At 38.5% G+C, this 12,716-nt stretch overlaps 1 protein-coding gene and 1 pseudogene across 3 annotated transcripts in view; both read left to right on the forward strand.

Moving 5' to 3' along the window:
• LOC137183212 (neuroplastin-like) overlaps nt 1-12,716 on the forward strand; it is a 33,291-nt gene that overhangs the window by 3,242 nt on the left and 17,333 nt on the right. The window contains exons 2-8 of one of the 3 annotated variants that reach the window (XM_067590099.1): nt 4,725-4,899; nt 5,038-5,132; nt 5,896-6,029; nt 6,646-6,919; nt 8,683-8,704; nt 9,698-9,773; nt 9,945-10,941. In XM_067590099.1, the coding sequence (XP_067446200.1) occupies nt 4,725-4,899; nt 5,038-5,132; nt 5,896-6,029; nt 6,646-6,919; nt 8,683-8,704; nt 9,698-9,758 (761 nt within the window). In that variant the 3' untranslated portion in view covers nt 9,759-9,773; nt 9,945-10,941. Of the gene's footprint in view, nt 1-4,724; nt 4,900-5,037; nt 5,133-5,895; nt 6,030-6,645; nt 6,920-8,682; nt 8,705-9,697; nt 9,774-9,944; nt 10,942-12,716 lie in introns of those variants that run through there. The other 2 variants (XM_067590101.1, XM_067590098.1) reach the window with 2 other exon arrangements.
• Nucleotides 1,435-2,183, forward strand: LOC137183214 (neuroplastin pseudogene; annotated as a pseudogene).

Below are 12,716 nucleotides of genomic sequence, written 5' to 3' on the forward strand. Positions count from 1 at the left end.
TATCCTTGGTAACAGATTATTTTTGAATTTTTTACTGTTGGTCAGACAAATCAGATCATTGGAAGATGTCACCTTAGGCTTTGGGAGATTGTGACGGACATTTCTGACTATCTTCTGGCTTTTTAGAGACTATAAATAAAAATCAGTCGTCAATCGATAATGAAAATAGTTGTCAGTTGCAGCTCTATACATCCACAGATCAAGAATATTCAGATAACTTTAGGTAAATCAGAATGATCTCAAAATCATGATCATAAAACCTTGACAGGCCTAACCACATGCCAAAACTAAACTCATATCACTGTGACACGAGCGACATCATTCAGACAGAAACAGTACAGTGGTGTGCAGGGACAGTGCTACTGCTTCAGCACTTTTGACATATCTAGACACGTCCGAGGTGGCAGGATCTGTCGCTCAGCAATTCTATGTTAAGAGCTGAGGTGCTGGATTTAGTTTACAGCCATGTTATATACTGGTACTTATATGAAGGAATCTATATGTACCTACAGTATAATGATTCAGTAGTGGGTCAGTTTGACAAAAAAAAAAAAAAAGTGTAATTGTCTGTCTAGTGATGATCTGCCTGGTCTGGTTGGCTGTCTCTTCCTCTTCCTGCTTTGTTGCCGTAGAGTGCTTCTATGGAAACGGAGGGGGTCTATCACCATGCGCCTACGCGCTCCCCAGAGACTATAGAGCTGCAGCTTCTATAAATCTCCTCTCAATCTCATGTACTCTCTGTTGCGCCTATAGACCAAGCTTATGACTACAGCCCCCCGTCCTCCTCCTCCTCCTCCTCCTCCTCCTCCTCCTCCTCCTTTCTGTGCAGCCATGATCAGTTGTTTCACTTACTTCTGAGAGAGAGAGACATTTCAATCCAGTGAAATTAACAGTACACTTTGCCTAGTGTCTGCTCTCCATTATTGAATAATCATATATAAACAAGCTTTTCTGAGCACTAATGATGTTTTCATTATACAGATAAGATGCAGTGAAAATTACAAGGTCACTTGGAGGACTTTAGGATGTGAGCGCTGTGCGAGTCAGGCTCAAATTTATATGATGTCATTAATAGAACAAAACCAAGTGAGAGCAGCCTTGCAGGGACGTCCCAGCAGAATTGAATTAAAGCTGCCCAGGAATAGCAGTAATAATGGCTCAGGCAGATCTGAGGTCATCTTCTATACCGAAAATGTTGATGTGACTGTTCCTGGCAGTTTGCTGTTGATGTCACGGTTTTCTGTTTGACATTATTGCAACATAAACCCATTTGATGTTGTCTGTTTTACATTTCTACTCTTTTTTTTTTAACTTTAATCAACCTTTGTTTCACTTTAACTTAATTTGTCTGTTTTTGTCTTTTTGATTATTTCACAGTTTGTTCTTTTTGTCTTTTCCTTTCTGATTCCCTTTTAATTTTCCCTGTGATTTTTTCTTGCCTTTACATCCCTCAACTGCTTTCCTCTTTTTGGACATGCTGCCCCCTCTAAACCACCACCACCACCAGCGGGCTTTGTGAAATCCCCTCTTTCTGAGACTAAGCTCACGGGCGACACCTTTGAGCTGTACTGTGACGTAGTGGGTAACCCCACCCCAGAAATCCAGTGGTGGTACTCCGAGATCAACCGAGCCGATTCCTTCAGGCAGCTGTGGGACGGCGCCCGCAAGCGGCGGGTGTCCATCGGCACGGCCTATGGTGCCAACGCAGTGAGCGTGTTGGGTGTCTCACATCTAACGCTGGAAGATGTTGGGACCTACGAGTGCAGAGCCAGCAATGACCCGCGACGTAACGACCTGCACCAAAATCCTGCCACCACCTGGATCCGTGCTCAGGCCACTATAATGGTGCTGCAGAGTGAGTGGTCAGTGTAGAGGAAACACCCCCTCCCCTGGTAGCAGCCATATTTAACAGTTCCTGTGTGATTCAGCTTCCCTCAAACCTCTCCAGAGGACCACTAGATTCCTCCGTAGGTGTCATCCTCTTTTACAGAGCTGAAAAAAGAAGAACTACACCACCAACTTGTGTTTCTGTTCTTTTTCAGGCAGAGTTGAGTAGTATTTTGAATCATCCTCATCCCTCGTACGTCCTTCAGTCTACACCCCTGTAGAGCCCAATTTCCTTCAGCTCCTCTATGCTTAATTTTTTTCCCCCTTTTTAGTTTTCATCCTTTCATTTCCTTGAATTTAATGGCATTATATTCTATTTCACTTTTTTTGTATTGTTGTTGTTACCTGTTTTATTTCTGTGTTTTAAAATGATTGACTGCACTTATACAACAATATCCAATATTTGGCGTGACCAGTGATATATAAGTGTTCAGATCCTTTACTTAAGTAAAAGTACCAATACAACAATGTAAAAATACTCCTTTACAAGTAAAAGTTCTGCATGAAAAATCCTACTTAAGTAAAAGTACAAGTATTAGCAACAAAATGTAGTTTAAGCAGTGTTCCATCCCTCTGACTGATATATTATAATATATGACATCATTAGATTATTGATACTGAAGCATCAGTGTGTAAGCTGCATGTTACTGCTGTAGCTGCTGGAGGTGGAGCTAGTTTAAACTACTTTATATACAGTTGGCTAGTTTAGTCCAGTGGTTCCCACCTTAGGGATCAGGCCCCTCTAAAGGGTCACAAGATAAATCTGAGGGGTCCTGAGATGATTGATGGGAGAGGAAAGAAGAAAAACAAAGTTCTGATACACAAATCTGTTTTCAGTTTTTGAACTTTTTCTCTAATCTTTGATTTTTGGTGAAATATTGAATCATTTTAACAATTATTGAAATTAAACCATGTGAGAAGTTTAGAGGGAAAAATCACTATTTGGTGGAGCTGTTAACAACTCAGACATCTGAAATGTGACTCCGACTACACACTGCTTTTTATAAGACATCAAAAACCAAAAAGGTTGGAAACCACTGGTTTCATCTTTAACAATGTGTTGTATTTTGAAAGCTTGTTATATTATCCATTTTGTCAAATCTTCATCTGAAAAGTAACTAAAGCTGTCAAAAAATGTAGTTGAGTAAAAGTACAACATTTCCCTCTGAAATGTAGTGAAGTGGAAGTATAAAGTAGCATCAAATGGAAATACTCAAAGTACAGGTACCTCAAAATTGTACTTAAGTACAGTACTTGAGTAAATGTTCTTAGTTACTTTCCACCACTGGGTGTGACTTTGATATTTTTACAGTCATAGCACATCTTATTTCTGACTCTCATAAATAATGTTTGTTTCTTACCCACCTGCAGCAAACAATCAGTGTGTTATGCTTTTCTCCAAAGTTCACTTCTTATGATGCAAGAGGTTTGTGTTTTCCCACAAACTATTCTGAATCTGAAATGCACAGGTCATGTCCAAACATTTTTCTGTATCAAAAAGTAGCAAAATCTGCCATCAGATGTCTGGTCATATTCGTAATCTTGTTTACTTATTCTTTGATCAGAAAGTTCCAACTTTAGACTACTTTTTTTATTCATGCAAAATTCTTGTGCAGTGGCTTGTCGAATGAAATTTAATATTTGAAAGGTTTGGCTTCTTTTTGAAGTAAAAAAAAAGAGTTTGTAGAAAAACAACTGAAGATATAATGAGACTCAGGTATTGTATCGGCATTAGTGTCAAAACATTTCAATGGATATCAAACCATATATGTGTGTTGACCAAATAAATGTTTCAGGATGTGAATACTCAGATTGAGCTGTTCACCATTGTCTACATGTACAAACAAGATGTAGATTATCAGGATTAAGCAGAATACAAACACTCCAATTAATTGTTTAAAAGCTAATCCAAGCGAGGATTTTCTACAGGTTCCACTTCATCCAAAGACAAATGCATTTAATTGTAGAGTATGTGAGTTTCTGTGTTTTATTTTTTCCTTCAGAGCTATTTAATTCCAGCTCTAAATTATAGCTAAGATAGTTGTTGGATGGACCTTGACTAGTGCCAGCCTCACTGGCTCCTCACATGAAGATTTGTTTTGTAGAAGCTGATTCACTTGTGGGTGGCTTAGCTGCACATTCTTGTAGATTTCAAGATAAATCCATTCAGTAGGCTATTTGTAGACTTCCTTGAGTTTATTTTAGCATAAGTGAATTTCTTGTGCATCAACATGAATGTGCTTCATGAGAAAGGTGCTAAAAAAAAATTGACAAGTCCTGTAATGGAAATATCTGCATTTCAGTTGTATTCTGTACAGAAATAGGTGCCAAAGTTGACAAATTCATCCAAAGTTTACCCATAATCCAACAGTGAATTCATTTAAACTGCAGGTTGTATTATCAGTTTCCTTGAAGGAATTGATCTTATGAAATGCACCTTGGGAGTTATAGTTAACTTCTCTACTTCCATTCTTATGTACACAGCCTTTGTACCTTTTTTTGTTAACTTTTTTACAAAGAACCAGATATTTTCTAATGCAGTTTGTCATCATGTGTACAGGTAATTCAACCAGTAGAGTTTTATGTCCATCTAAGCTTTGGAAGTACTCCAAGTTCCCAGTCACCTAACAATGAAGGGAATTAAAAGGAACTTTACATCAGAAATACTGGATGCCCGAAATAACTGCTCCCATTTGGCTCCATTGGTGCTCTGTAGCGTATACAGTGGTGTGAACATGGTGTTTGTCTGAACTTTTTGTGTGTTGTTCACATTTTTTCAACACGCCCTCACCTTCATGGATCACTTCTGTCGTAGCTAATCTGTGTCTTTCTTACAGAGCCGTCAATCATTGCCTCTGAACACACCACACTTCCTTTGGAAGGCCACAGTCCCCCTTTCACACTGCAGTGCAACCTGACCAGCTCCCACAGTCCCCACGATGAGAGCTACTGGATGAAGAACGGGGAGGAGATCCCAGACACACGCAGCCAAGATATGAACACTGAGTACAAGTAGGAGTCACAGCAAAACCTTATGCAACTTTTGTGTGTGTGTGTGTATGTGTGTGTGTGTGTGTGTGTATGTGCGTGCTAAACACAGGATTTAGTGGCCTGGCATGGGTTTACGTGAGGTGTGTTTCTGCTCTGCAGGCTGTTCAAACCAAGAGGAGACGACGCTGGACTGTACATGTGTGTCTACACCTTCGAGACGGGTCCTTCAGCCAACGCCACCATCGAAGTTAAAGGTAGGTGTTGATTTGTGAGCTGCCGGCATCTTTGTCAGTTTCAAGGCCACATTAGAGATGTCACCAGTAAAAATGGCTCGAGTGGCCTTGAGCAGTAGCAGCCCTGTCATGTGAGGACCTGTTATTTCAAACGGCTCTGTTGGCTGCTCAGGGGCAGCCGGCGCCCTTGACACCTCCATCTAACCAATGCCCAGCTCAGTGGCAGCAGATGGTGTGTTGTTTGTCTGATGGCAAGGGATTATGTCTCAACGGTAAAATCTGGTCGCGGCCTTTCTGCTGTCACACACGCATCGCGATGGAGGCAAATTGGATTTGAGGAGGGTTTGCTTTTATTTTATGGGGCATTTCTATTCATCTTGATTCATACAATCAGGCACATTTAAAATGCTGTATAGACTAACACAGACAGTTTAACATATAGTAACATTATAGTTAACATTTTTCAGACCAGATGAAATGTTTTGAATGGAACATTTGAATGTTCAAATTTTACTTTTCATCTTCCTGGTTGTTCCATTCACAAGAAGTCTGATCACAGCTAAAGATTTAACTTTATCTAGTGGATTAGTAGCAGTCTATTTGAATGTTTATTGCAAGTTTTCGTCTTTTGTATTTCTTTACTGCATGTTTGCTACATTATTTACTTCATGCAGCTGTTTTAACATTATATTTACTTTTAACTTCCTAATACTGATAATGATAATCATGATTATTATCATTAAAAACCCATAACAACAGGTGTTTGATATCTTTCTTCTTTTAGCTGCTCCTGAGATTACAGGCCACAAGCGTAGTGAGAATAGGAATGAGGGCCAGCGTGCTTTACTCTACTGTAAGTCTGTGGGCTATCCTCACCCTGTCTGGACCTGGCGCAAGATTGACAACGGCATCAATAGGGTATGTTACATGAATACATATGATACTGTTACATTTCTGTAAATGTGAAAAGTTTGTGAAATTCACAGGAGCTGCAGTTTGTTTTATTGTACTATTGTACTGCACATTTACACTTAATGTCAACCTGGTTATTCAAGTAACCTGGTTTGTGTTGACGAAAGTAAACATAAATTAGGATTATACTCTTATTATAAGAAACAGCATAAAAAGGCTTGACATTGTGGCATGTAAACATCTATTACTTGGTCAAAGAGTTCATCCTCCTCCTGTAATGTTTCATTAATTGCTCACTGGTAGGTTTGAAGTATTGTGACACAACAAGAGGTTATTTTCCACACTGTATCACAGTGTCACTGACAGTATATGTTTTTATCTGCTTGTTTCAAGAATTCTTTACAATAGCATACACAGAGGTACCTAAATATTTGAGGTCATGAGCGAATGACTACACCATTACATTACATGGAAAATCATTCCTGTGCTACGCATAATCTCATTTCTGTAATGCAGCATGCAGTATTGTTTGAGAAGCCAGCCAGCATCAGTTTACACATAGTTAGCTCTCTGTGACACTCACTCGACAGTATTTTGTGATTTCTGTCTTCTCTCTTGATAGGAAATCGACAACTCATCCGGTCGCTTCTTCATCAGCAGCAGAGACAACTACACTGAGCTCCACATTATCAACCTGGACATTAGTTTAGATCCAGGCGAGTACCAATGCAACGCCACCAACATGATCGGCAGCCGCGACGAGAAGTCTGTGCTGAGGGTTCGCAGTCACCTCGCCCCCTTATGGCCTCTTCTGGGGGTTTTGGCTGAGATCATCATCCTGGTCATCATCATTGTCGTTTATGAGAAGCGTAAGAAGCCAGAGGATTTACAAGACGGTGAGTCACCAGTGGTGCTGCTTAGAGCTCATCTGATACTTCAAGTCTATTTATTATTACACTGTTTTAAATATAACTGTGGAGAAACTGGTATTATTGTTTAGTGTTGACATGGATCTCTCCAGATAATTTTGTGCAAATTTTTTTTCCATCCAAAGCCCGGAGAGAGTGCAGTGTCGGACAATTAGGCGACTGTGAAAGGGGGCACACTTTCTGTACAGTGTCTGCTAAAGTCATTCCTTTGCCGCAGACACCAACACAGTTACCTGACACTGTGCTCTGCCTGCATTCAATAATTCAGTCTGGCGAGGTTGACCCAATAGACAGACACTGTTGCAGGAGGTCGCACCTTGTCAGGACAATTTCATGCATTTAATATTCATGAGAAATATGATACTGCAGTGTTGCGGAGGTGGACAGTTTCAATTATTAATGGGTTTCCAGGGACCTTGTCCTGTTCCCAAGCTGCTGCAAGCTTAACCACAAGACACATCATTTAGCAATATAACCTGCGTATGCCATCTGGGATTTTCTAATACTACTGAGTACTTCATTTTCAAAAGTCGAGCTATATCATAAATTATGCATTATTGGTATTTTGGTGACCTTTTCCTCTCAAACAGAATTTTGATGTTGTCACATGCTGATTATATGCAACATGCAGCGAATGAATGACAGCTCAGAGCTGTCAGTGACTCTCACTGACAGTCACCGTATAAGAATATATTATCATTACGGTTTATTAATGGTCAGAAATTAGAGTGTTTAAGTCACCTTGACAATCTCCACTGTTTTAGTAGCAGTACAAAATGAATCATACATCAGAATCCTTGTATGAAATGTTAATAATTCATATTTTACTTGCATTTCTTTAAATTAGGTCAGCTTTGGCTGTTGAATATTTTAACAGATTATTGTAATATCTCCCATCCTCCCCTTTCCCCAAATTGCATAACCTAAACCGTGTTTGTGGTAAGTGTGAGACTTTGCATGCCTCATGAATTTCAATAAGCATCCAGCTTCGTCTTCTTCAAGTTCACAGCACAGTACACAGTTCTGTTGAGTTGCTCTGTGTTGAACATTAGTGTCGAGTTCAGTTTTTACCATTTTATTTATTATCAACAATAACTCCTTATTATTGCATCTAACTCATGATTACTGCAGCATTGAAATGGCATGCGAGTCACTAAGGAACTGAAAGTATTTCATTGTTTATCAGTCATTTATACTGTCACTGTTTCACACCGCTACAGTTAATTATTACCTACAATAGAGGGCTGACATTGATGGAGCTGCTTTCAAGTGAACCAATGTTTGCTTTGTTAGCACTGCTTGTCTGTGCATGACAACAGTATTTTTAAAATTTAAATTTTGCCTGTGTGTAATTGTTCTCACCTCCTCATGCGTTTTCATGTGGTGTTGTGTGCTGGATTTAACTGCATTCTGTGTGTTTGTGAGTGACCTCGAGCTGGTTTTCCTGCGGCATGAAAGCCTGTTATTTACTATTTTTTTTCCTCTTCATCTAGGCTGCGTTTTCATTCCATAACACAGTCTGCACATACACTACAGCTGAAACACAGAAAAAACATAGAAAAAGCACAATCTGTCAGTCACAGCTACTGTAACATGTTGCTGTTTTTACTGCTCTGTAAAAAAAACAAACAAAAAAAAGCATCTTGTCATTTCATCAACGTGTGCAACTTCCTTGCGATTCTTTTACTTTTTGGTCCTCAATTTCTCCATATTTTCCCTTGTTGCCTCAGATGATGACCAAGCAGGACCAGTGTAAGTATAAACATTTTACCTTCGCCACCATAGCTCTGTTTAGCTTGGTAATGTGTGTTCTGTTGTAGTTTGTCATCATGTTATTTTCTCTTGACTGTCTTTGGAGCTCAGTGTATAGTATACCCCAAATCTGGGGCACAAATAGCTTGGGGCATCATGTGGCTGTGCTTTGCAGCATTCAAATAAATCATAAGAAAATAAACCAAAAATAAATAAAATCTGAAGTGTCCTGAGTAGAGAAGCCTCACCCATGATGCACTAAGATTGTAGATTAAAAATAATGCTAAAATACCCAGATCTGGTATACTTCTCTTCCTACAGTTTGTGTTCATGTGATCAGCTGTTTAGTGTTCAGTAGAGCTGCAACTAAGTGTTACTTTCATCACTGATTGAAGTGGTATTCTAGTGATTTAGTATTGCATTTCTATAAAGTTGGGGGACAAGCAAGAAGAAGACTTTAAGTCCCTAGTATTGGCCAATAACCAAAAGCACCATTTGCTACATTTCCCATAGTGCAACTCAATAACATCTTTCATCAAACCCTCCCTGCCTGGTGAACAACCACATCTTTCAAACTCTTCACACCTAGCTTTCTGTCAAAAGACTTTACAAAACTCCCTTCAAAGCCACAAAAGACACCACATCAAGATCAGTGGAGTTCCGCTTGTAGTCTAGCCACAGTTTCTTTTCCTGATATGAGTGTACATAATAGTATTTAGCCTATAAAATGTCAAAAAATTGTCCAAGCCCCAAAAAGGCTTAAAATTGGTTCATTATTCCGATCAGCAGACAAAAGCATCCAATTTATAATGTCAGACAAAAGGTAAACTGTTGATGTTTTTATTTGATGAATGACAACAGTGATTGAACAGATATTAGAATTGGAATTGAACACTTTCAGTCAATCACTTTATCAATGACTTACAGTTTCAGCACTATAGTGTACTGTTATCTGAGGTGAGAACTGACTATGTTGTTTATTCCCTGCTAAAGGAAAACTAATTCAACCAACAACCACAAAGACAAGAACCTCCGCCAGAGGAACACAAACTGAGCAGCTGTCTGCTGAGTAAGTATTGAATTATTAAAAGGAAGAAATTGTCAGCCTGATGATAAATATGTATTACATGCCTGTGGCAACAAATCCACTATATGAAATTACCACTTGAAACTCTTGTCAACCAAAATAACACTACAGTCAAACTGGGCTAATGAGTCGCATTTTCATTTTTATTTGCAGGTTACGTTACACATGTATTGACCATATGAAGGTAAACAAGAATGGAATCCATACCAGTTGTTAATAGGATTTATCTGCCATTAAAAGTATGGTTGTGGAGGAGTTATATGAGGCATGCCTTATGATTTTATTGTATGAAGGAGCGAGGTCAGGAGATATTCAAATCATTATTGAATTGTTAACATTATAACCATTGTTGCTGCATGCAATTGTTGACGTTTTATGATTTTTTTTCCACCTCTAATCCAATAATTTGACATTTTTACTACTTCTACAGTAATGCATGCAAGATGTTGACCTTCTGTTTGATACAGAAATGGCTTTCTTTGGTTCTTTTCTCTGAGAGTGGCTTCATGTAGATAATCTGTACTGTGTGTTTTAGAGGAAAAACAAAACTCGGCAATGTAAAAGAAAACGCCACCATAATCTGGTATGACAGTTGTGTACAGTTTTATCATTCCGCTGCATACCGTTTTCTAAGTTTTATCATTTTATCAGATAATATCTATTACATTTTAAGGGCTTTGCAATGTCCCTCTAAATTTGATTAAGGTTTACTGTATGTATGTACTGTATGTATTAAATCACTATAACAATATGTATCAGATCACCATCAAATATAAAGATTATTCATATTATATGATGCACTTAAATGTTGAGAATAATGAAAAACTGTATAAACCTACTTTAGGAAATCTGTACTAATCATTCTAACATATTGTTTTATAATTATGTGTATTGTACAGCATGGCTATTATCCTATGCAATTATTATCCATATCAATATATTGAAAACCATTGCAGCTTTTGATTTCTCTGTGACAAAGCTTTAAACTAGTAGGATCACGGTAGAGCGTTGATGGCATACTATACAGCTGCATGAGTTCTCTACAGCTGACGTGGGAGACGGCGAAAAAAGGCCCACGTCAGGACTGACACATGTGAAGCAATTCCAAGATCCCAGAGTCATTTTTAAGAATAAATATCTCAAAAAGAAAGTGTGTCTGTTGAGCTGGTTTCTTTGCAAAACACATCAAATACTGCACACATGCCATCCTGTTGAAATGCAGAAAAAAAAGAGTTTACAGAGAACAGCGCCATCTAGTGAGATTTTGATTGGGTTGCAATAGACAGGTGGAACATGAAGATAAAGTTCACACTAGAGGAATGCAGAAGGCCTTTATTCAAAATCTGCTCTTGGTCTATAAAAATCTCACACTGGCAAATGGAAAACATCAGTTAAGACTCAGATTTATATGATCTGCATCCAAAGAAGTGCAATACACACTTGATTTGTCATTTTATTCTAGTTTTGGGGGTTTCTTTTTAGCATTTGGTCTGGGACAACAGATAAAAATTTGTCTTCTTGGCTAACTCTGGGTCATTTCCTGTTTGTTTTTGTTGTTGATCAATGAGCATTGCCTATGTCAAATAAACTACTAATTTATTAAGAATAAAATACTCTAAGGCCAGACCTTTCAGTTGAAGAGCATCAATAGATTCAAGCATTGAAAGGTTTTTTTCTCTACCCACTTTCTCTTTCCACTATTGGATATCCGAATTGGATATGAAATTATGGGAAATAAGTGACACTCTGGATGATATTACAGGGATGCAGCTGTATTTTCCGGTCAGGATTATAAATAAGTGGAGGTGAAAAGTCCAAATGTCCATAAAAGGAGTGGCGACAAATATACAAATAATCAGCACATTTATTGGCTGCTGTGTGTGATTTTTAGTGCAGGTGTCATCTGCAAATGGAGCCCAGTGTTGTGCTGGCAGCTGATCCATTTCCATTTGCAAGGTAGATTATTTTTAAACTCTCTGTACCAAGCAGTGACGGTACTATTACTCACTGACTGTGTCATTTTAACAGTAATTTTAGCCATTTTATGATTTTACACAGACACTTAATAACCACTTTACACATTCTTTGTGTAGTTCTTGAACAGCAGTGGGCAGCACAGTCAACACATAAAGTGGAAAATATCAGCAAAAAAAAGTTGCGCCAGTCCAGCAGAGGGGGGAGCTGTTTTATTATGCCTGCTGGCTGGTAGCACCAGTGTCCAGGTCTCGCTCCCGGGTAATATTTCTACAACTTTACGGTTATAATTACCAGCTAGAGAATAATGAAATATTGTGTGTTAATGCCTTTCAAACGGGTCTGTTAATTGTTTGGACTCGATTCCCCACAGTGTAATGTCATGTCCTAGATTAATATGTCAGCGGGATTCAAACAGTAATGAAAACTGTCCCTTTTTAGAGCAAAGAGACATCTGTGACTTTGTGAACCCTGAAAAAAGCAAACCGCTGGAAAGAGAGAACACAACTTTTGACAAAAATGATTTGTAGTTCTGTCTGTGTGGATTAATCTCCTACGCAGGAAGTGAAGGTCAAACCCATCTGATGGACTAGTTGTAAAACAGTTCAGTGGATTGTATTTAATATCGAATGTTAGTGGTTGATTTAAAGTTTGTTGAAGAGATTTATTGTTTAACTTTTATAGATTTCACACATACAGCAGTAACCTTGCCTTTGGACTTGTTTTATTACTCACTTCCTCAGCCTCAACTTAAGTGGTCTGTCTAAATGTACAGGATTTGTTGGTGAATGATGAAGGCTTTCTTCCTCAACAAAAACATGTATCTCTCTGAAAATATATTGTACGACGTGTTTCACAATTGATATAATGTGAAATAGTATTTGTTTTCCCATGTGAGGGAGTTCAAATCATTTGAAGTACACATTTGGTTCATGACAGCATTAATGCACT

The sequence above is a fragment of the Thunnus thynnus genome, chromosome 5 (genome assembly GCF_963924715.1).
Source record: "Thunnus thynnus chromosome 5, fThuThy2.1, whole genome shotgun sequence".
NCBI classification, from domain to species: Eukaryota; Metazoa; Chordata; class Actinopteri; order Scombriformes; family Scombridae; genus Thunnus; species Thunnus thynnus.